Source organism: Nelusetta ayraudi, unplaced genomic scaffold (assembly GCF_046127955.1).
Source record: "Nelusetta ayraudi isolate G7.1 ecotype Tasmania unplaced genomic scaffold, CSIRO-AGI_Nayr_v1 ptg000132l, whole genome shotgun sequence".
NCBI classification, from domain to species: domain Eukaryota; kingdom Metazoa; phylum Chordata; class Actinopteri; order Tetraodontiformes; family Monacanthidae; genus Nelusetta; species Nelusetta ayraudi.
This window is the reverse complement of record NW_027466182.1, coordinates 1,087,301-1,112,690: the sequence shown is the minus strand read 5'-3', so window position 1 is coordinate 1,112,690 and position 25,390 is coordinate 1,087,301. Positions and strand designations below refer to the sequence as shown.

Below are 25,390 nucleotides of genomic sequence, written 5' to 3'. Positions count from 1 at the left end.
GGTGGAGGGGATTGGGGGAGGGGCGAGGACAGGGGAGGAGGGTGAGGAGGGGGGCGGGGGGGTTACTGGAGGGCCCCTCAGCCCCACAAAAGCCTGAATGGCTCAGGGGCAGCGCACATTCACTGGGGGAACAAGAGATCTTTGTGCCAGGAGGGGAGGGGTTGAGGGAGGGAGAGCTGCAGAGGGGGAGAGAGAGAGAGAGAGAGAGAGGGAGAGAGAGAGAGAGAGACAGAAAGAAGGCAAACAGAGAGGGAGAGAAGGAGAGAGAGAGAGATAGGAGCAGCATAAGGGCCGACGTACTATTTATAACGCTTTGTAATATGCACCGGAAAAATTGATACCCAAAGCAGCGCCGGCCGGGGCCTCCGGTCGACTGCGGGGGAGCCGCAGCGCCTACAGGATCCTCAGCAGCTGGCTTTAGAGGCCGGACCGACAGTTTATCAGAGTTAAGCTCCTGTCGTCCGTGAAAGGAGCCGCGCGCACACAAAGAAGGCACGGCGGCGGCAACAGGAGAGAACGGCGGCGGCGGTGGACGCACTTTTAGGACTCACGTGTGCTGTATACAGAACGATAGAAAGCTGCGTCTGCTGTGAAAGCCAGGCAGGAAATAATGGTTTTCTACAGTTGTAATTCGGATGGGGTGAACGTTAGGACAAGCAGGCAAATCTGCACTTGTTTCCAGACACTGTTAAGTGACTATGAGACTATTCATATGAAAAAAAAAAAAAAAATGAAACCGAAAATGAAATAAAACATGTTCGATACAACAACAAAAAAAGTTGTTTTACAAATGTTTGTTTAAACAAGAAACGCACCTACGCTCGCACAACTTATGCTGAATGTGTGCGATCAATAACGTTAAGCCCCTACAGCACCACCGTACCCACCCCCCCAATTCCTCCCTCCTTCTAAAATCCATGTTGTGTCCGTATGAGGAATTTGGCACGATCAATTCAGCATGAGGGCGACCACATCAGAGAGTTAGCTTTTGAATCAAAGTTCTTAATTCAAAACAAAACAAAACAAAACAAAATGCTCAAAATTCTGTTTTATATAAACAGCCCAGAGGGACACTGTGGACCCACCTGTCTAAATATGAAATAAAACAGCACACCTTCACTGTATTAGAAACTGATGCTGGCGACAAACGCTCAATGCCGACACAGCGAAGACGTGAGAGACGTTTTGTTGTTTTGAGAATTGGGAATTTTGTCGGCGGAGACAAGAAAAAATAAAGAAAATTCAAAACATCACCACGACAATCAGACGGACGGGAGCCGCACCAAGGGCATGCAGGGGGTGCAGAGCCATGTCAAGGCCACTGATGTCACTGGGTGTGTGTGTGTGTGTGTGTGTGTTCCATGTTGGGAGCAGTCATGTAAATTCCCCTAATCTGAGACTGGAAAATAGAAAATTGCTGATTCCACAACAGACCAGCCAAATTTGCGGATCTACGCAGTGGCGCACGGTTGGATGCAAAAATGTTTCAGAGGGTTTTCAGGCGTAAAATCAAGAGACTTAAAACCCCACCCCCCCACCTCCACCTGGCTGAAACATTCCAAAATAATTCAGTTGTAATTGTATTTTTTTAATATAGTGTAGCTGAAAAAGTTGCAATACTTTTATTTTATATCTTTTCTTTTGAAAGATATTTCTTCCATTTCTTGATTTTGAGAAATAAAAAATAAAATAAAAATAAAAAATAGGCACACAAATGAAAATTATTAATTGGAAAAGAAACAGACACAAAAAAAAAACAGCGTTAAATCTGTCTGAGTGAAAAAAAAATTGAGTGGCCAGATTTTTTATTTTTATCTATTTATCGCACCATTGTCCGGATTTTCACCAGAACAAAAGGCATCATTCAGCTACCGCTAAATATGTGTGTAAATCCCCCTTCGCTCGGCGGTCGCCCTGCTTTTCCCATCTTCCTGTCATGTGCCGCGTCGTGACGCCGAGCCGGCTGAAAACATTACGGCCGAGAGGAAAAAACACACTCTGGGTGATGGAGTTGTTGGCCGTCGCGTGTCTGCAAAAAAATATATATTTATATATTTATATATATATATATATATATATATATATATATATATATATATATATATATAAAAAATACATGAGCCCAAGGTTTTCTATTATTCTCATTCTCATTCTTTTACACACACACACACACACACACACACACACACACACACACACACACACACACACACACACACACACACACACAGGATGCCTGAATGAATTTATGTCCGCCAGGCATCTCTCCTCCCCCACCTTAAGACCAGCAGCTCCACCGTCCCGTCGGTGACCCCCCGCCGTCAAACATTAACCTAGTCAAAATCTAACCCCCCCCCCACCCCCTACCCCCGACCAGCATCGCCACTGCCACCCTGGCCCCTCCCCCACCCGCCAACACGTTTCTATCAGGCTAACTATCTATCCATCAACACACAGCAGCAGCAAGATCCTCCCCATTACTGCCCTGCATTAACCCCCAGCTAAATATTTACAGTGGGGGTGGGGGGTGGGGTGGGGGGGATGGGGGGGTGGGGGGGATGGGGGGGGGGGCACATGTAAAACCGAGCCTCTGCTCTGACTTGCCTTCATCATCAACGTCGCTACCTTAATCAAGGCCGTGGCACAAACACACAAAACAGATGCACACGCACTGACCTCATAACTCCCCAACTTAAGCGAAACCGACAAATATATGAAACGTGAGACTGACTGAACTAACCTTAGAATAATGTCCCGGGACATAACGTCCAGGGACATTGGAACATAAATAAAAAAAATTAAAAAAAAAGGTTCCTGCTGTCCTTCCGTGAACCATTTTGCGACAAATTATCTGCATTTGCAGGATGGATTTCGCATTTTGGAGAAATTGCTTCCTCTGCCTAAATGCCCACAAAATCTAGTAAGGTCAGGAAAAAGTAAGTGACAAAATATATAATGTACAATAAATTGGCAAAGAGCAGATCACAATTGCTCTGTATTTTTCCCACTAGTGGCACTGTGAAATATTCCAGATTTCTCCACTGGTGGCGCTCACCGGTTGGCCACGTATTTCTAACAGATCTGACAACTAAATCAGAGTCACGTTCCATATGGTCACTGTATAGAACAGCAACCGGTAAATATTTAACTAACAAGTCAATATGCATTAAAGCACCGCCAGCTGCGAGACACATCAACAGGTGAGATGGGGAGCTGATGTGCTGACATGATGCAAATGCAGAGCGTAATAGGGCGTAACCGAGAGCCAGCGTTTTGTCGAAAATCATCAGTTCATGTTCAAGCTAAAATATTAGATTAATACATTTTTTCTCAATAGACAGTGAAAAAAAACAAAAAACTGTTGCTTGTCTTTGATTCTTATCCTGAAGGACGATGAGAAGCGGCAAATGCTGAGATTTCACTATATGGTTTAAAATAAACCAAAACAGAGGCAAAAACAGTTAATCATGGGGTCTCCATTTGAGAGGGGAGGTGTACTGTACATGTGTGCGTGCGTGTGTGTGTGGGCTGTACTGAAACATTTCCATCAGCGGAGGGGAACTCCAAAGCATAACGACCGTTACTAAGCAACAGTACGTGACAGAAAAAAAAAAAAGGAGGAAAAAAAATGTACAGACCATTTTCACGTAAGCGCACACAAAGCCCCACATTTTCTTTCACACACACACACACACACACACACACACACACACACACACACACACGCACACGCACACGCACACGCACACGCACACGCACACACGCGCGCGCATAATACAATTTTGCAAAGGTCTTCACCGTCTGCAATGAGTTGATTTTTTGCCAGACGCGGGCACAAAGACATTGGGTTCGTCTGCCGTAAAGCATCAATGGAAGAGAGGAAGAGGAGGGCAGGGTTTGGTGAAGGATGCGTGCGGACTTCCTTCAACCATGTGCATCAAACAGGAGCATCTTTCTGTCGACGTTACTGTTCAAAAGTTTGCGGTCACTGACTCATTTCTGCAGTGAACTCCATTGTAACGCACGAAAATGACAGCTGTCGCCTTGAACATCTAATCTAATGTGATTTTAGAGAACAAACATCAAGCGGGCAGTATGCGGCTGTCATTGCAGAGGTTGAATTAGCTTTAAAATTGATCAAAAGAAGAAAAAAAATACAAACATTTTGAAAACAAATCTTTGTGTTATAATCACACTTGGTTGTGTGTGCTTAAGCATGAAAGAGTAAACAAAGCATCATAGTTTATATTTCAGATTAGGGATGTTAACAATTAATCGATTAACGATTAACTGTCGATTTAGAATTTAATCAATTAAATTGAATTAGTCAACATTTTTGACACAGGTAGTTAATATCACTAGAACAGTGTAGTGGCAGGAAAGAGCAATTCACCTGTAGATACTGTGATGGTCATAATATACCTAGAAAAAGTTACTTTTAAACAACTTTAAAAAAAAAAAAAAAAAAAAAAACAAGTTGAAATGTGAGCCATTAGAAGTCAACTTAAAGTCAGAGGATCAATATGTAGGGTGTTTTTACTGTTGTCTAAAGTAAGAATGGGTCACATTAGGCCCTCGACATTATTTAAGAGTTAAATAATGTCTTCCTTACACATTTTTCACTGTGAAATTTAGGTTCTCAGAAAATCGCTGCTGATCAATTAATCGTTAATCGAATCGACCGATAAGGTCAATCAACTAACGATTAATGAATTCATCGATCATTTGCATCCCTATTTCAGACACTTTAAAACAGACAGTTTTTAGTGTGTTTTGCACTCATTGAATTCTCTCAATCAACGCTAAAATGTTTGCTTACTTGTTCAGCACATCTTGACCGCTTGATCACTCATAATGATGGCAGTGCATTCAAGATCATTATCTCATAAAACTGTTTTTCATGGAGTTGCAATGCAGAAATGAGTCAGTGACCCAAAAACATTTGAACGGTGGTGTATATTAGTTTGAATGAGAAGTGGAATGGGGTGCGGCCTGCTAAGTCTTTAATTGTTTGCAGTATTCTTATAAATCTGGTGAGACTTGTTTGGTGACCGGCGGCAGCGTAGCTCACCTAGCCCGCTGGTGGCGGCGACGCCTTGCAGGCTCCCGTTCCTGAGGAGCGACGGGGTCTTCTGAATCCCGCCGCTGACCCCCATGACCCCGAGCCCCCGCTCGCCGCCTCCTCCTCCTCCTCCTAATCCACTGCTGGAGACTAAGCCCGGCCGGCTCGGGAGCCCGGAGGACGAGGAGGAGGACGGGGAGGCCGCCGAGGAGCAGGTGTTGGCCGCCGAGGAGGAGGAGGCGGCGGAAGAGGAGGAGGAGGCGGCGGAGGGGAGGCCGAGGGAGGGGGCCGGCTCGGGAGGCTTCACGTCCGTGGTGAAGCACGGCCCAAATCGGTTTCGCCAGTTGCCCTTCTTTTTCTTCTTCACGCCGTCTTCGCCCCCTCCTGCGCCTCCCCCCGAGGCCGCTCCGCCGATCCCCGGCCCCGTGCTGGAGGGCGGGGGCCGCTTGTAGCCCGCGGAGCCGCCGAGGCTCGTCGTCTCGCTGGCTGCGTGGCTGTGGGAATTCTCGTACAGCTTGCCGCCGACTGCAGGGACAAGAAAAGACGAGAGCTGAACAGCCATGAATGTTAGCGTCTCTCGGTGTTTTGTTGTGGTTTGCCGCTCTGAGATCCATTTAAGTTCTCAACGTTTAGGAGAACAGCACATCCTGCTTAATCGGTTCCTTTGTGCAACTGGGACACAATACTTTTTCTTTTTTTTTTCCAGTTTGGGGAAGCGTTGGGTGGTCAACTACAAAGTTCTGTCACGATCTAAGTGGACATAAAAACGCATCCAAGTACCCGGCTGAGACGGGCCAAGAGTTAAATTACCACGCGTTGTCCTCCAATGACAACATTTTAAGACTGTGCAGACAGACGCTAATTGCCTGAGAGTGTTCGCGCAGTATTTTAAAGTGACAAACGTCTTAATTGAATCCAGAATTTCCCAGATTTTAACCCGGCAACAAGCCTCAACTCTTCGGGACATCCCGAGGAATTTTCATCTTTCCGGAGAAGAGGTTAAAGACGTTAATTCTTTTCACTTTCGTATCTATATTTCCCGCCGTCGTGCATTTTCCCAGGTGGTACCTGCGGAAGCCGCGGTCGAGGACATCAGCGAGCCGAAGACCGTCGTGGTGCCCTCGGAGGCGCCGCTGTCTGAGCTGGGCTTCAGCAGGCAGCTGCTGAAGGACGGTGGCGAGGAGAAGGTGGTGCCGGCCCCGGGGCGCAACGACGGGTCGGAGAAGCTCAGGAAGTCGGAGGAGGAAGCAGCAGAGGGGGCCTTGGTGGCGCTAGTCAGCAGCAGGCCTGCGTGAGAAGACAGACGGAAATAATAACCCCGCGATCTCGGAAGACATTACAGCTATTATTCAACATTTGAAGGCTCGACGTGCCAAAGTTTAAAAAAAAAAAAAAAAAAAAAAAAACAGTTACAAGTTAGACGAGAGGGTTATGTGTGGGACGCAGAGAGGAGGAACCAGCATGGTGAGAGCAGCAGAGAGTCAACGATGAGAAAACGGCCTTGGCGGCCGGAAATGTCTCGTCTCTGTCATCATGGGAGCAGCGCGGAGCAGATAAAGCCAAAGTGAGCTCTTTATCAGCTCCATAGTCGGCCTTCCCCCGTCCTGCAGTCCTCCCGTCCGCGGTCAAAACCGACTTGAAATTGCATGCGTGGGTGGATTTTCGACACACAACTTGAACAGACAGACGCAAACAAGAAAAAAAAAACACACACACACACAAATGAGGAGTGTTGAGGCTCCGATTGTGGAAAAAAAGCAGATGCTGCTGTGAGAGCGGGGGGTGACTCCCTTCAGGTTCCGAGCACCCCACGTGTTCTTTCTTTTTGTGTTTGTGTGTGTGTGTGCCCCGTGACTTTGTGCACGCTTGTCGGTCTTATCCCAGACAACAGCGAGAGATTGCTGGAGCCAGAGGCTGGCGGAGACCAAATAAACTTATCGTGGAAAGACCGAGGAAAAAAAAAAAAAAAAAAAAAAAAAAAAGTCTGCAGTCTGGCCCGGATCCAGACTGTGACACAACAGACGAGACCACATCAATGGCTCAGCTGATTTGGCTCTCAATCACGCCCACCAAACTGAACCGCGTTGCATTGTGGGAGCGTTCGAAGGAAACAACGTCTTTCAATTCATCCGCTGCTACTTCACTTAGCGAGCGGAACCATTTTTTTGCATTTTGACGTCCGGGTACGGTACCTTGATGGAAAGGCCCCGTGGAAGGGGAGGCGGACGTGGAGGAGGTTGCCATGGTGACCACGGCGGAGGGAAGGGGCTTCCCCGAGGACGTGAGGGACTTGCGGCCGCCCCTCGGCCCCACCCCGTGGCCCCCGCCGCTGTTCTTCTTGCCCTTCGCCTCGGGCGCCGCCGCCACCGCCGCCGCCTTCCCGGGGTCGGCGGCCAGGCTGTCCTTGGCACCGCCCCCGCCGCCGGGATGGGTCGACGACACCTCTTGGAAGTTGGCGTTGGTGAACCGGGCGGCGGCACCGTCGTCCAGCCGCTTCTGCGACGAGGCGGGCAGGGAGGCCACGGCGGCCACGGAGCCGCCGCTGTTGTAGGTCTGGAGGGGGGAAGATAGAGAAAAAGAGGAGTTGGAGGACAGAAAGCAGGAGAATGGAGGGGAAAGAAGAAAACCCTTTCAACCAGCCTCCCCTGATAAGGGCACAGTTGAAGGTTACACATCGTGGCTGTTGAGGTTTCACCGACTTTCTTGGACGGCAAGCGTGACGTTTCAAAGGGCGGTGAAGAGTTGAAACCTGACTTTCGAAAGCCCAGCTTAATGGTCCAGTATGGAAATTTTCTAAGGAAGCCCACCCGATAGAGTGTTTCATGTTGAGGCCGCTGTCATTGTTTCACACACTGGACCTTTAAAGCTACAATGAAGCGATACCTGTACGGTGGGCTTAACTATGACTATCTTTTCTCCACTATTTTTGGAACACGGTGAAACAAGCGCGGCCTTTCATGAAAAAGCAAAAGAGCGCCCTCACCTTGTCCGGCACCATGATGTTCGGCAGGACGAGGGAGGGCGACATGTCCATGGACTTCTTGTGTCTTGGTTTGTGTCTGTCTCGCTCCTTGTGTTTCTGGCGCAAGGAGAAAGAAAAACAAAAGGGGGGGGGGACCAGATGAGTGAGTCCACTCCTGACTGATGGGGAGGGGTTTTTTTTTTCTTTCTCTCTTGATAACAGACAAAAATAAAGACAAAAAACACAAACCTCTCCCCAACCAAAAACTTATGACGTCCGAAGATCAGAGACGTAAAAAAACAAACAAACAAACAAACAAACAAAAATACGGTGAGGGTCTTAATAGGACCCGCGCAGCCACTCAGGAAAGAGATAATGTGTGTGGTAAAAACCGAGGCGAAGGGTATCACGTTTCAAAGGGCTTCGTCTCAGATGAAAGCTTCGAGTCTCGCAGAAGCACAAAGAGAAGAGATGGAGGAAAGATTTTTTTTTTTTTTTTTTTTTTTATTAAAGGTGGTGGAGGGTTGGGGGTAGTCAGTATAAGTGGCCCAGCTCTCCTCACTTCATCCAATCATATCCCGCTCTCTCAGACGATCAAAGCTCAATTTACACCTTCGCCGACCGACGCCGGGGCTGCCAAACTGCCTCACGCTCCAACACCTCTGCTGGACCACGTGACGTCGAGCGGTCTCGGCGGGGGAAACCTTGCGTCACGTGCGCACGTTTTTAAGGCCGGTGTGATGATGAGGCGACAGGGAGCCCCACCCAATGTGGCTAAAAAAAATTATATATATAAAAAAAAAAAAACAACGATAAAATAAAAAAATAAAAAACGCTGCGTGCCACGACGACTCTGGAATTACCCAGCCAGCCACCCCTCCGCCACGGCCGCCCTCAGGCTCCCATCGGGGGGGCTTGTCAGGGAGTGATTGCGTGAAGGCTGGTGACAGTTTGGCCAGACTTCCTCTTTGACTGACAGTTAACAGACATCTTCAGCCACATCAGGCGATAGGGAGTCATCTGGAAGCCCCTCCCCGACACTGACTGCCACTCACACCAGCGCTCCAGTGTTAGGACTTCTATCTGTGCATGAGCGCGTGTGTGTAATAATTACCGGTATTTATTTGCAGGCTTCCGAGTTGTTTAAAATACACAGCGCTGTCCATACGGTTTGTTGCGTGAGTCGATGTTTTTCAAGCAGCTCATTTGAAGTGGCTTACTTTGTCAAATTTTATCAAACATTTTGATTAAGCCATCCAAACACCGCTCTAATAAAATGTCTGACTTTTTTTTAATTAGCACAAAACGTGTCGGAAAAATACGTTAACAGCCCTGCGCGGCCGCTTTCGGTTCGGGCGAGTGGCAGGAAACAGATGTGAAGAGGAGCGAGAGTGAGTAGAAGACGTCGCATCGGCGGGGAAAAGGGTTCGTTAAGAAGTGGGGATCGCACTTATTTTTGGCTAGGAAATGTATATTATTTAATTGGATCAGCGAGAAACCCCCCACTGTAACTCAGTGGTACAAAAGAAATTTATAGAGTTTTTCCTATGGAGAGACTAGGGTGCCAAATTAAAAGGAAATAACAATGACACTTTTATGGACATATGGCAACTGCTAAGGATCTAAGTGAAATTATACAGAGGGGAAATACTGGCTTGGAAGGTTCCAAATGCAATCCAAATGAACCAGCAATAAGAAATACTCGCTGACAGATACAAGGACACACAAATTTTCATTTGCTGATAAGTTATTGATTTATTTTTCCTTTTTATTATTTTTTTATCATTATCGTTTCATAGAATTTATTATCCTTTTTTGTTTTTTTCTTCCCCTTACTTTTTACAACATAGGAATCCTCTCTCCTTGTTCAGACCACTATTGAAGGATGCATATTTACATGTATTGTTTTGTTACAGTTCTGAAAATAAAATAAAGTATGATTAAAAAAAAAAAAAAAAAAAAAAAAAAAAAAGGTGGGAAACTGCCAAAGAGGAGAGATAATGCTGGAGGGTGAGAGGAAAGAGGGGGCAGCTTCTTCGGGATTCCCTTGTTGTTTTTCATTAACATTCCAGAGGTAGGTGTTGATGGACAGAGGCTGAGCCGGGGGAGTCAAATGACACACACACACACACACACACGCACGCACGCGCACACACACACACACACGCACACGCACACACACACACACACACGCACACACACACACACACACACACACACACACACACACACACACACACACACACACACACACACACACACGGGCGTGGGAAACACAAAACATGCACAATGTAACCCTGACACACCCTTATCAATCAGGTCAATTGATTATGCAGGCCGGGACAAGGCCTTTCAGCGTGTCCTCTCCGCTCTTTCTCCACTGACTGACCATTAGCCGACGCGATCATTTGACATGTCCGAGAGCTCTTTGAGACTGTGTGGGGTAAATACGGGAGGTGGCAGAGGATCAGCACCGGGCCGATCTATCACGAGCTCCCAAGTAATGAGCCGTGGAAGTGCCGGCTAAGATCTGCTTCATTTTTGAGGAAAAAAGAGCAGAAGACGGAGAAGAGTGTGGAGCGATCAGTAAGGATGAGACATTTCCAAGCAGATGTTCACTCTCTTGGTAGATTAAAGCTCCTAAATGGGGAGAAATTCGCATTTCTTTGGTAAAAATTCAGATAATGCCTTGAAATGATGTGTCACTTGTAATCCAAAATTATTTGAGTATTTAGACAGAAACTGTGACTTAGTAGAAACAAGTCCAAAGGACACCAGGGAAAATAGACAGAACTGGATTAAGTTTAAAATGGTGAGATGAACACTTTTTGAGCACACCTTAATAGGGGCATAAAGCTCTTCTCAGCGCAACTCTTTTTTTTTTTTGCGCAGTATTCTCCATTTTGTTGCATCAACATTCATGCCATATTAATTAATATGAGACACGTTTAAGAGGCTTTGACCCCAACATTCTCCAAAGCCTTTGATTAAATATATAAAAAATAAATGCTTTTACAGAATATTTACACAGATGATCTCTCACGTTGGCCAAGATTGTGTGTAAATTCGAACAACATGCATTTAACGTTTTTAAAGTGGGCCCGGAAGGGAGACAGGAGGACACAGACGCAGATCGGAGGAGTGCTGAGGAGAGGTGAGGGAAGACATGGGAAGCAGGGGGGGGGGGAGATATGGAGGAAAAGGAAGTAAAAGGGGGGAGGAGGGGAAAATAATCCGCCCTGGCCTGGCAGGAATTCCCCCGTGCCGTTTCCTGCAGGGTCTTTGACCAGCTATTGTGTGTGGAGGGGATGCGTGCTTGAGTGTTGTGAGCGCGCTTCCTGCAGGCGTTTTCTAAAGCGCCGAGTGTGTGTGTGTGTGTGTGTGTGTGTGTGTGTGTGTGTGTGTGTGTGTGTGTGTGTGTGTGTGGTGGTGGTGGGGGGCATCTTTGAGCCAGGGTTTGACTGCAGGGACCCCGAGTGTGCTGGATATACGTCCTCGCCTCTAAACAGAATGGAAAAACATGTGTGGACACACACACACACACACACACACACACACACACACACACACACACACACACACACACACACACACACACACACACACACACACACACAATGCCAAGCAGATTGGACCGTCTGAAATGTGGGAGGAGAGAGATAAACGCCACGGTGTTGGAGTTCTGTTGCTCATCAAGCCATACGTCATAAACCGAGATAGAAAAAATATTCAACGAGAAGGCAGTTATTGCGCAGTGCTGAACTGCTGCACCCCTGTTGCACCACGTAATGGGAATGAATGAAATAAATGTATCCACCCGGGACGCGTATGATCGATTAATTCATTAATCGTTAGTTGATTGACTTTATCGATCGATTAAAGATTAATTGATAATCTGCGATTTTTCCTGAGAACCTGAATTTTGCAATGAAAAATGCGTATAGCACACCTGATTTAACCCTGAAATAATGTTGAGGGTCCAATGTGACCAATTTTAACATTAGAGAACAGTAAAAACACCACAAACATTTATCCTCTGACTTTAATTTTACTTCTAATGGGTTACATTTCAACATTATTTTTTTTTTAATTGTTTAAAAGTAACTTGTTCTTGGTATGACGGTATACACCACGGCACTTAACAAAAAAAGAAAAAACAGTGTAAAAAAATGTTCAATTAATTAATTCAATTCAATTCAATTCAATTCAATTCAATTCAATTTAATTTAATTTAATTTAATCAATTGAATTCTTAATCAACCTTTAATCGATAATCGATTAATTGTTAACATCCCTAATGTGGAAAAAAGCAAATAATTCCTATCAGATCTGGTACATCCCACATGGACACAATGAAGGGATTGTCCAGTCGGAAAAGAATAAGACTGAGTCTTTTGTAGGATTTCTGCTCATTCTTTTGAAGAGGAATCGCCGGCCTAGCTTGACTCCCCGTGACAATAGATTCATAATAAGAGACCTAAACAAAGTGCTATGAATTAAAAACCTTCTTTGCAGGTTTGCAAAGGGGTGTGGCTCCTGCGTCGGCTCAGGAAAAAATCACGGGGGAGAAAAGTGGAACCGATGACTTTACACCTCCCGCAAATTCTGATTCGCCACAGTCTGTGATTACATGTTCCGTTAACAACTGTGACTGATGAAGTCGCACTAATGCAGTATAAAGCTGGGGGGTGGAGGTGGGGGGGGGGCTGCGATTGTAGATAATTGTACGTGGGCGGCAGTCACACTGGGATCACAATTCTACACTTGCATGACATTAAGGAGGTACCGTTGGGAAACCTGACAGACATATTCATGGTTTTTCCATCTGACACTTTCTTTTTTGCAAGTCGCAAAAGCACATAAATCTATAGCACCAGCTCAATAGCTGAGGCTCAGGTTGTTGACCAAGGGTTTTAAGCGGAGCATCAATTGCGTAACCATTTGTGTATTTGTTCGCCCCTCCTGTGTTTCTGCTGGAGGTCACAGTGGTGGGTTGTAGGCATACATAGAGGGTAAGGTCTGAGGGCTGTCTTACCTTCTTGTCCTCGTCTGGGGGTCTATCCAAACACTGAGTGGCAGAGTCACTTAAGCTTTGAGACCTACTACCACGGCCCCTGCTCCTTCGCTAAAAAAAGTAAAGAGGAACTTCAAGTTACTGGATGAAGTCCAGAACGGGAGAAAAAAAAAAAATGAGTGAAAAAAAATGGAAAGGAACTTAAATTTGAAAAGGGGATGGTTCTACTGGGGGGAAAAAAAAGCAGGCGTTTCTACTGTCATGTAGAAAATTGACATTCAGTGGAGGAGTCAACTCGCTTGTGAGAAAAATAGTGACAGTGGGTGTTAAAATAATATTCCATACCTCTAAAAATATATATATATATTGTCAATATCTATAGAAGACGCGTAGCTGTGAGACAGAGATGTTCAAGTGTAGGAAAACCATAAATACTACACATTATGAAAAAAAACGTATTTCAGGATTGAGGCCAAAGGTTAAATTCACATAACCATAAGTTCCCTTTTACTACTGTTTTAAAGCTCTATTGGCAGAACAGGGTTCTGAAGAGGCATCCTGGGACACGTTTGATGGGCCCCTGCGATCGATCTTAGCCTGAGCGCACTCGCTCTTGCTGGCAGTAGCCGTTGCCATAGCGATAAACAACTGCATCCTCAAATTACAGCCGTAATACCTCCAGGCACAGATCAAGGCCTTTTGTTTATCCAGTCTCTATTCATAAGTACGGCGCTCCGAGCCGAGTCTGTGTTGCTCTTGGCCTTTCGCTGTGCAAGCCTGGTGCACCGCCGTCCGCCGCTGGCTCCCCAGCACAATATGATTATCTGTGAAACGCCGCAACCTCACTCCTCCATATATAAACCTGGACTTCCCTGCCAGCATAGTCTTACTCTACAGCAATAAACAAGTGTCTTCTAAGGGCCGTTGGTGATAATTTCCCCACCGTTTCCAAAAGAGTGACCGAGAAAATTAAGATGGACCTCCTGTAAACATTAATTAACACTTAATCGCCCAACGCTTCGCTAAAACAGCGATTTTAGTTGCTCATTAGCGCTCACAAATGATTAACCCTCTGTTCAATGGTGGCCCCGCTGGCCCTTCTATTAACCCCCACTCTGTATAAACATGGCATAGGGTCAAATGGAGATTAAGAACGCCACTCCTTAAAAGAGGTGGTATCGGTGCCACACCGATAAACAGAGCAAGCTGGCAAGAGGGAAAAACTAGACAGGCTCTTGCGTTTTGTTGAATCATCAGAAAACAGCCAGTAGCGACAGGCTGCAAATTGTGAGAATTTTTTTATAAAATTATGAGAAAAAAAAATTGCAAGAAGAGAAAGTGAGTAGTGGAGTTTGTCATCAACAATACTATAAGTTATTGTATGACCAAACGTTGCAACACTAAGACATTTTTATGTTCCATACTGTGCTGTTGGTACATCTCTGTACTGGTTCTATGCGCAATATCAGTAAATTGCCAGCCTCACTTTTTTTTTTTTTTTTTTTAATTGCACAATTGCTGGAATTTCCAGTGGGCCGTTTTTTACATGTCTGCCTATCCAGCAAATTTTCCTGGAATGCAGCGTTTTTCACCGGGGATTCACTTTTGAAGAGCTCAGAACTCATGCGAGAAGTCATGACAACCACGCGAGACTCTACAAAACGGGCAATGACGCAAGCGTACGCGCCAAGGCAGTCTGTTGTTTACTGTTTATTGTTGTTATTGTTTATTGTTAATAACGCATTGCAAATTACCTGCTTTTCTGCTAAATGAATACAGGGTTCAAATTCGCCTTGGGAACCATTGATGATGTTATTACGGGAGATCATAATAAATATCATAATTCTGAAAATATTTTCATCGCGCACCCAAGTCCCACGCGTAATGTTGGCGACATGCCACAGAAATGTGTCAAATTGTATTTTATGAAACCTTCTCCGCAAACAATGCAACCTTCCTCGCCATCGATTTGCCCTCGTGCATTCCCTGCCATCCATACAATCCCATTCTAATGACATTACTCTCCAGCTACCAGGACCATTCGTACACAATCAATGAAACAGCATGAGCGTTTGTTAGCGTGGCAGCGCGTTGCCCGTGATGGCTCCAAAACACGCGCTGCCTTGCGTTTTAAACGTGTTTCGGACACACTGCTCCTGCAATGATCATAATCGATTTACGTCTCCCATCCAAGTGTCACACCGACTATACGGGTGCACAACAACATGGAGGACGAACAGCATCTCTCAAAGCTCCAGTGTGGCTTTTCAGTGTTGAAGGAAAAATACATTTCCCCTGCACACCTCTGAGCTACGTGGAGAGTTGTTAAATAGAATTGTGTACACCAGAACGTTGTTATTTACTTGCAGGTTTTGCAACATTTTGAAATACTCGGCAGGTTAACAAACTAGAAAACACAGGTTTTCCATCTTTGCGGCTGGACAAAAATGTGTTTTTTTTTTAACTTGACAAAAGTCATTTTATGAACCTCGAGTACTGTTGAAGAAAAAAACTAACAAAGAAAACTCAAAAAGCACTTAAAAAATGCCCTTAAGTACCAATTTTTGAACAATGTTAAATACACCATATAGCCTATTTAGTTTGTTAGATCCTTTTAAGACCCATACATTTAATATAAAAAAGTGAGGAACTACAAAAAAAAACATTCCAAGGAGTACTGGATGGGATCAGATAGGAGGTGGAGGAAAAAGATAATAGGGAACAACTTCAGAGAGAGAGAGAGAGAGAGTGAGAGTGGTGGATGGTGGAGAGAGCAGTGTTGGTATGGCCTCGATGGCAATTTCAGCCACATGCCGACATTAACGCAATACACCTGTCAATGAACACATCAAGGCCAAACTCAGAGAGTCCTCTGATTGTTGAGACACGATCGGTATCACTCAACACTCAGTGTTGTGGCTGAGCAGAGTGGAGGACAGAGGTTGGACCAGGATGAGGGTGACAAGCGGAGAAGAAAATTGGTGGAGAGGAGGAGGAACAGACTCCGAGTAGATAATGTGAAGGACGAGAGCGAGGAAGATGATGGTTGGGCCACCGTCTCGGCGTCAGCGGTGTAGTGCAGCCGTACACCAGACAGAGGACGTTTGGGAGTGAGAAGATGTGTGCTTAGTTATACAATCACCAGTGCTTGTATTTAGAATGTAAGAGCACTTCACATTTTGGCTACTACAAGTCATTAAACAAAGATCACTGCTCTGTTGAGTGTTTTCATAGATTGACCAATGCTACAATGACAAATATGTTGGGAAATGGTCCAGGTATTTCAAATCGATTAATGCTTTATGATAAAGTGAGATGCAGAGAAAACATATCTGCCACGTGCAGAAGAGAAGAGTTGTCCGTTTGTATGGAAGGCTACTGAAAGAAATGCAGTATGTGGAACGTGACACAAGGTATGATGACACTTACCAATTTGCTGTGGTGGTATTTGCAATATCCGCAGTACTTGACGTTGTCTGCGTCCGATCCTTGCTCCTCGCACAGCAAGCCCGCAAACTGGGCACTGTGGCAGAGAAGCACCCAAACGGAATCAAGAGAAGCGACGAGAAAGCAACACACTTCAAAAATCTTCCTGAAAAGTTGGTGTTTGTTAGAAAATGGACGCAGGATTTGAGCTTTGTGAGGAAACTTTAGCGGTTACTCTGGGTTTTCAGTGCAATGAATAATATACTAGTTCCACAACCGAAACCAGTCAAGCCTAATGCTTAACTCAAGAGGGCTATTTGAACACACGTTTTACATATGGTCTCGAGCCGCTAGTCAGTCATTTGTTCCTTGTGTGAGAATAAAAAAAAAAGTAAACAAAGTGCTGTAATTTGGTACGAATGGTAATTTTATCAAAGCATGGAGGAAAGCACAATTTATGTGGCCTTAAAGAAGTTCCAGGTTTGCCTGTGGGGCATTGATTCAAATTGGATTTTACGCTTAAAACCCAATTCTCCTCAGCTACCCCGCGAGAGACGGCAGACATAAAGGAACAGGCTGTGTCTTTGTCGTCGTGAGACTGGTGTCATGTGAGCGCGTCTCACCATGTGACATGGAAGGCCTGTCTGCAGCCATGTTTGTTGCAGGTCATGCAGGCCCCAGTGGCCGCTTTGCTTTCCCTGCCCTGGTCCTCGCAGATGTAACATGTCTGGGCAAAAATGAACAAAGCAGGTAAGGCAAACCAATTCAAATACAAAACGGTTGCGTTGGGCAGTTGCGGTACTGCTTTTCAATGAGGGGATGAATTCTGTCACCTTGTTGTAGCGCTCGTGAGGCACTGACTGAAGTACGATGGGCTCCATCGTCGAGACGTTTGCGAACTCAACCTCTGGTATGTAGAGGGCACAGACAACGTGGGCCCAGCCTATTAAAAATAGATGGAGAGAGAAGAATCATTAGTAGCTGCGTTTCCATTACCCCTAGAATTGCGCCAAACCTAAATATCGCAATACAAAAATTGGGAATGGAAACGCCTAGATTCTCTCTAATATCGCTAAAAGGTTTTGATGCTCTCGTGAGGTGGTTTTTCCAGACGTATCGATATAAAGGTATATCGTAAAAGTGTAATGGAAACACTTTTTTGCATTTACGCGTCACCGGACGTGGCGTACGGGGTCACATGACCGGTTCACTTCAATTAAAAACGGCACGTTATCTTGAACGGAGGAGGAGAAGGATTATTCTTCACGAGTAATCAAAGAGAAAATATAACAACCATTCTTAACAGCAAACAAACGTAAACAAACAAACATAATTTTATTCTATTTTGCAAAAAACTGCGACAGAAACGCAGCTAGTGGAGAAACTTTGGTAGAAAGTGTTTCGCAACCATCGGAAGACCGAACGCGAAAAACACACGCAAGAGCGCCACGGAGAAATTTTAATTTTATCAGCTGGCTGAAACAAAACACGGCCACATTCTTTCCACTCGTAACTCACAACACGGACCGGGGAAATATGTGACATCTCTTCGGCGAACGCGGAACCGCCGCGGCCTCGGCCTCGGCATCGGGGAAAGGCTTATTTATGTCGGCGGGAAAATCATCTTTTGATCTCTGACGTGGAAACAGCTGGCAATGCCCCCCCCCCGCCGCCCCACCTTATCCCTCCGCCATCCATCACGAGCGCACTACATGATACATTGACTCTCCCGACTCCCATCTGCGGAGCGCGATTGCTCCGTGGAGAACAGGAGAGTTTTGATGAATGCCCAGGTATTTCCCTTCAGAGCTCCTCGCGGCGACTATCGGGGGCGGGGGGGGGACCAAAAAAGTGCAGCTTCAGTTTCAGCCGAGTTGGCGTTAAAACTATAAAACTTTTCCAATTCCTGCTTGGCCGTCAATATGACAACGAAATGGTTTTTGACCGAAAGGCACTTAGGGTTGAGACCCATTTGGCTGGAACAGGGGGGGTGGGGGGAGGAGGAGGGGGCGAACCGAATGTGGTCCGGCCTCGTAAATATCTTAATTCACAAACTGGTAGTTAATCTATTTAAGTAGCCGCTTATTGAGGCCTGACACACACACAGTTGCCTGTCAGCAAAGACAAACTGGGGGCAGGGACGTGACAGAGGGGACGGCGGAGTGGCAGAAGAATTGACGACGGGCCGAGGAGGAGCAAGGGGGTGGGAGGTCGGCGCGAGGTCAAACGGAGGTGGGAGTCTCCCGCCACACTGGAGGTGTCTGTTTTTTCCACGGAGCGGAAACAAAAACAGGCTTAAACTTACAGTTGAACCCCTGACCTGCCTTTGACCTGGCGAGCAGGGCCACGGGGTGGGGAGGAGGACAGGGGGGCGGGGCCCGGGGAGGCTGCGGGTGTGAAATGGGGGGCATGTTGTTGTTTTGAAGTTCCTCCAAGAATCTGGAAGAGGCCTATAAAGTAGGACTATAAAAAAGTGGCACAGCCTTCCTCCTTAAAGCGGAGCGTTCACACTTTCGACCCCTGGAGGAAGCCGACGCAGCATCTCTGAGCGGGGCGAGAGGGAGCGCGGCGACAACTGCTGGAAGTTCCACTTAATGTGGAGGGAAACAAGTTTAGGACGCATTGGGAACCAATCTGGAGAGGAGAGACCACGACACCTGATGAACTGCATTGCTCTTTTTTTTTTAATACAGTTCTATTTCTAATGCATTTTAATTCCAATGTTATATGCTATTTTGTATTTTATCTCTGCTATTTTCTATTTCAATTGTTTCTGTAAGGCGACCTTGAGTGTCTTGCAAGGCCCCATAATAAATAAAATGTATTATTATTATTATTAACAACTATCTTTACGTATTCTGGTGGCCGAAGGAAAAAAAAAAAAAAAAAAAAAAACTGTTAAAACCGGAATCCAAATGCGAGGCAATCAATCAATAAGTTCAAATAGTAGTTCACGTGTCACAAGAAATCAATAACACGCATAAAACACATCAAGACTGACAGTTTGCAGCAATGCGTTTTATTCTGAGTGCTGCTGCGGCCAGTCTTAAACCACAAAGAAAAATTTGATGTGCTTTATATATATGTGTATATGTATACATATATATATATATATATGTATATATATATATATATATATATATATATATATATATATATATATATATATATATATATATATATATATATATATATATATATCATATCCTTCATATACTGCAACAGATTTTCTAAGAGCCAGTTGCTCATTTACCACACTTGATAAATAGATGAGACAGATCATTTTTCAAGCTATTCATTGCGCAAATTCTTCTCTTTGTGTGCCGCCGGCCGCCTTTTAAAAACGCGGACATTTTTCTTCCTGGCTGCTCGTCTATAGGTTACACCGCCGCATCAAACGGCCGTTACGGCAACAAATGCCTTTGTTCTGCTTTATTACTGTCCCACCTGAAATAACAGAGAGGCAAGTCGGATCAACAAGTGGAGAGGAGCTGATAGGAGCGAGGGGAGGAGAGAACGGACGGCGCGGAAAGGGAGACGCGGAGAGAAAGACGGGAGTCGGGGAGAGAGAGAGAGGGAGAGAGAGTGAGAGAGAGAGAGAGAGAGAGAGAGAGAGGGAGGGGAAAAAAGGGAAAGGGGGAGAGAGGGGTCATGGGAAGGGTAAAATAAAAGAGAAAGTAGTAAAACGGTGTGTGTTAGTGTTGTCCTGATGCCTCCCTGCAGGCCTGGACACAATCCCACAGCTGTGCCACACACACACACACACACACACACACACACACACACACACACACACACACACACACACACACACACACACACACACACACACACAGAATATTTACAGTCTCCACCAGGCTGACCTCCCAATGAACCCGTGGAGGAGACTCCTCACAGGCCGTGCACTATACGCATCCTGGCCCGCCCCCTCATAAACGTACACACACACACACACTCACACACATAAACCACGGACTGGCAAGGATGTTGGAGAGAAGCAGCAGCACACACACACACACACACACACACACACACACACACACACACACACACACACACACACACACACACACACACACACACACACACACACACAACAACACCGACATAACTCTCTCAGCACGCTCACACCCCTTAAACTTGCCAGCGACAAGCAATTAATGACAGAGTGCACAGGAAGCTCAACGCAGATTTGTGTGTTTGTGTCCCATACCTCCGTTGTCTGTCCTCTTGAGGGCTCCATCTTTATGAGGACACAGCTCACATCTCTGCGGGGTAGAAGACGATGCAGACGTGTGAGTGGGGGGTGCGTGGGGGTGGCGAACCCAAGCGACCTGCGTCATCTGAGGTAAATCCCAGAAGTGATACAAATGTGGCCGGCGTGCGAGCTAAGCTGCTGAGCGGCCTTGGGCCCGGGACTGAAGCCAGATACTGTGGTGGTGGTGGGAGGTGTGGGGGGTTGGGGGTGAACCCTCCTATCAGCCGAAATCCGGTCACACGGCGTGGCCTTGGAAGTCGGCGGGAACGTTGCGATGTCGAGCCAGCAAACGACTTTTCAGTTTCTGTACCGTTGCGTGTTAAAAGTTGCAGTTGCAGTCTGCGTGACTGAGCGGCTATGCTGCCCGGTTAACTCGAAGAACCTGCTCATCCCATGTTACTGAGAGGCCCGTTTTGAGTGGGCAAAATGTCAATCTGGACACTTTTTTTCGAGTGACTGGTAATAGTGGGCGAAAGGAAAGCCAAGCAGTAGCAGAAATGTGAACATCAATTTCCTATTAAGTCATTGTCAACATAAAAGCACCTACATTTAACCAGTGTTTTTATTTGTAATTGACAACTGCAACAGTTTTTTTTTTTATTGTGTTATTCACTGCATTTATATAATTTAATTTTGAATTGTTTTTTCAGTATATCTCATTGTATTCTAAAAGCCTGACCAGGGGCAAAGACTGCAAAGTAGCTACGTACATACTGCTGGATTTAGCATCCGACATTAAAAAAAGAAACAAAAAAAAACAAGTGGAGTGAACAAAAAAAAAATACACCTTCCTGCTGTAAACCAACAGCCTTGTGGCCATTCAGGTTTTGATTACTGGGTTTATGAGGTGTACTTGAATGCACCATGTCGGCGTGAACACGTGGGAGACGTTAGCCTTAAAGGCTTTCTGTTAGACGGCTGCGGAGCTTGGCAAAATGCCCCTCCCGTCAGGAAACCTCGGTTTTTCGGGTCTCCGTGTGCCCACCGGAGAAACCTTCCAATGTTTAAAGCATTTCGAGGCGCCAAATTGATTCCTGCACTCATCCCGTTTCTAAAACGATGCGGGGAAAGAAAGAAAAAAAAACGCCTTTCCGTCATGAGTTAAAGAGCTACATTTTTGGAGGAGTTTCCCTCAACTTGTTGCCTTCGGCACACACAGCACACAAGCGAGTAGGCACGCCGTTCTCAGCATCTGTATCAACAACTGAGTAAGTAAATCGCGCCCTGACAAAAATCTTGACAGGTCTTTTAAGGTCTGGAGAGGTCACGGTAAGTTTAAACCTCGCAAGCCATACCTGTCTGTGGCTTTACCCCGAGGTTTCAAACTGCGAATATGGAGCAAATGTTCAAAGGACATGAAAAGAGTTCTTGGGCATAGTTCAGTCCCAACAGCCTGCAAAAAAATTGCTCATGTTTTTTTTTTTCTGGTCTAGACTGACCCATTTATTCAATTGTTAGATTTTCACTGCATGAAACATTTGGATATAGCGAAAGCCATAGCATCCTCAACATTGCATGATTTTTTTTTTCTGTCACGGTGATCAAAGGTTTAAGACATCAATTCAAAGCGAGCTGCAACAAAAATAACTTTAAAAAAAAAGTGCTCTTGTGAGACAAAAAGAAAACTACAACTGCGTTCCTGAAAGGTTATTAAATTGGCACTAATCACAATTGAAATCAGCTTAGTTTGTATTACGACCTAATCCTTGTGTTTTTTTGAAGCCATCAGTGTGACTCAAAGCGGAAGGTTGACTGAAAAATGAAAATCCTTGCACATCTGGCCCACCCTCTACTGTTTATGGAAAACTACTAAGATAGCCGGCTGACTTAATTCCTAGACTGAGTACCTCAACCGACTAATTTATGGACATGTAATTTAAAGGGAAAGGAGTCTTTTGGACCCTGTTGATGACTGGGAGATGTGGGACTCGATACCTTTAATCAGCCTGTGCTTTGCTTCGCGTCTGCCTCGACGACAAACATTTTCTGCACTGGCGCTTAATTTATAGGTTGATGTTTACAGCACTCGATGCCACACAGTAAACTAGCAACCCACAAATATCTCTAAAGATAATCTTTAATCTGACATCTTTACAATCTGGATTAAATCCATTTGGTGGGGAATGATGGCGGGGGCTGCATAATACACAGATGTAAAAGTGGCAAACAGGCAGAGGCCAAAGGACGGAAGCCGATTTTGAGAAAAACCCTTCAGATACATAAAAACACAAGTAGTCGTGCCAATCAACAAAATCTTCTTTCAGCCTTCATCAATTCTGTTTTTTTCCATGTCATTTGACATCATGACAAATTGGAGCAAGACGCACAGGAGCGCCGTAGGTTTGCGCAAGCGGCGGCACGCGCTTTATCACGATGGTCCGTTTGGACAGCAAACCTGTTAAGCCGCAAGTTTTCTCGCTCATCGTGAAAGAAGAGTGATCACGTGACTCACCACGCGAGCTGCTCTCTCCTGAGATTCACACTTCCTGCAGAACCAGGGGCCGGTGGGCACCTGAACAATGCCATAGCAGGCTGGAGAGACAGGAAAGGTGCAGATATGAACATCAAGAACCAAAAAAAAAAACGTGCAAACTGTATTATGTGCAAATATCTGAAAGACTGTTTCACTTTAATCAATGTAAAATTGCTCATAATTGGCTTTTTAAAGGCAATGGTTGATAATTGTGCTCTGTTATAAAAGGCAATAAGGGCAGGGAAATTCCGTTAACAGCACTTCATTTAACAAAAGAAAGTACACAAGGTGTCGACCAATAACAAGAATCAGATGGTTTTGTGTGAATACTCCAGGACTATGTCTTCACACATAATAGATTGTCATGCACAGTTCATAGTCTAAAAGTTTACAAGTTTAGTCAATTAACCATTTTTGAAAATGTTAAAACAAAAGTGTCACAAGCTCAAAAGCACTCACTTTTTCTTTCACATGACATTTTGATATGAATTCACAGATGCTTACGTGACCCAAAGCTGCAGCCCAGGTGTAGCTACCCTGGATGCAGCAGCGCTCCCCTAAATAGCTTAACTCCACACATTTTCAGATTATCTCCGATCTAAGCGGAGGCCATAATCCAATGAAATAAACAGCTATAATCCATTACTTTTAGAACAGAGCACCCAGAGGTTAGTGAGTTCAACTGAAGAAACGGGGAGGCCAGACTGCAAGAAATAAAGTGCAGGTTTGTCCGGGGATTATGAACATACAGCAGAGCTCCCAGATCCTAATAACCTTATGCGGACGCAGTTTGCTGTTGTAATAATCTCCACTCCAAATGTCATTATGGTCTTTATCTGACAGTTGTATCCTCTATATGTTGAATAAAATGTGTTATCTTCTTTGCTGTGTCGCAACATGAACAAAAAGATGTTCTGAACACAACCAAACTTTGGCCTGGTTACAGAAATACCATGCAATACGCTTTTCTGGTTCCATGGAAGAGGGGGAAAGACTTCAGTGAAGGTCCACCACACTTTAATGTGGGTCTTTAAAATGGGAAGTCGTAAAACTATATTTACATTTGTTTGCAAAGCATTACAATAGTTGATCATCAACATGTTTGCTGCCGGCCTGGATGATACAACCGTGCAACTCATTCTTGCAGGTCTGTTGAATAAAATGCTAAAATACAGATTTTATTTATTTTTTTGCAGACAAGCCGGCGGTGCTGCAGCTTCAGTTCAGCGTTGCTCACATTTCATTTGCCTCTCACTCTCCCACTGTCTCTGCCAAATGTCACATGGCCAGCTGTTCGGTTTGTAAACACTGTACGTCATGCCTCTGAGTCATTTTGGGTGAACTCTGCTTTGGCAGCACATCTCTGTGACTGTGCTGCAAGCTAACATTGTTTTTTGCAGCGTCTGGGAAGCGAATTGACGCTGTCCAGACAAGAGAATAAAGTCTCAAATCAAATTTTCCCTCCCCTTCTCGTGCATTAAGAACTGCAGTGAAGCGGCCAGTAGCTCGAACATCTCTCGCTACGTCCCACTTTTATGACGCCAGTCGGCTTGACGGAGGAGGGGGGGACTATGACTAGCAGCTAGAAATGTGCTCATACTCCTCGCTGCCAACTATCGACCACGGGCTGAACATACAAGTGAGAATGGAGGACTGCCCTGCAGCGGGAGACGAGCCTGACCTCGGCCTGGCCCTGGCGAGGGCAGGCGGAGGAGGAGCGCTCGATAACCTTGCTCCAGGAGACCGCTAACTGACTAGCAACGGCTAACGGCTAGAGGCTAGGTGCTAACTCCCCGGAGCTCGGCACCGCTTGCTTACCTTGGTGCACGGCAACGTTGCAGCCGTGTCCGTCGCAGTAGACCAACGGGTTCTCCGCCCAGCCTCTCTCGTCCGAGCAAACGCAGCAGCCGCCGATCATCTCCTTCATGTTACTTTTCGAGAACTCGTCGTCCGCAACCAGACAACGCTCGCCGGAGACCATCTACGAAGAAAGCGGACATGCGGAAGAATTGAGCCCCTGCAGAACAGCCGAACCGTGCGCCGGAGACGGGGATATTTCCCTAACGTAGCTCGTTTTAGGTCCCGTTTGAGCGAAATGTCATGTTTCAAACGTGTTTGAGTCCCGTATTGACAGCGTATTTTTTCATCAAAACATCCACTTCACGGCGCGACGGTCTGAAAAGGAGGGGGGCGGT

General features: G+C 45.6%; 1 protein-coding gene across 5 annotated transcripts in view; it reads right to left on the bottom strand.

The window, feature by feature from the left end:
- mllt10 (MLLT10 histone lysine methyltransferase DOT1L cofactor) overlaps nt 1-25,384 on the bottom strand; it is a 42,040-nt gene extending 16,656 nt beyond the window's left edge. For 3 of the 5 annotated variants that reach the window (XM_076051141.1, XM_076051143.1, XM_076051144.1), the window contains exons 1-11: nt 25,014-25,384; nt 23,175-23,254; nt 20,678-20,732; nt 17,298-17,407; nt 17,088-17,191; nt 16,468-16,561; nt 13,060-13,149; nt 8,046-8,141; nt 7,255-7,615; nt 6,131-6,349; nt 5,072-5,587 (exon numbers count right to left, since the gene is read on the bottom strand). In XM_076051141.1, the coding sequence (XP_075907256.1) occupies nt 5,072-5,587; nt 6,131-6,349; nt 7,255-7,615; nt 8,046-8,141; nt 13,060-13,149; nt 16,468-16,561; nt 17,088-17,191; nt 17,298-17,407; nt 20,678-20,732; nt 23,175-23,254; nt 25,014-25,176 (1,888 nt within the window). In that variant the 5' untranslated portion in view covers nt 25,177-25,384. The remainder of the gene's footprint in view (nt 1-5,071; nt 5,588-6,130; nt 6,350-7,254; nt 7,616-8,045; nt 8,142-13,059; nt 13,150-16,467; nt 16,562-17,087; nt 17,192-17,297; nt 17,408-20,677; nt 20,733-23,174; nt 23,255-25,013) is intronic. The other 2 variants (XM_076051140.1, XM_076051142.1) reach the window with 2 other exon arrangements.
- Nucleotides 25,385-25,390: the final 6 nt, after the last annotated feature.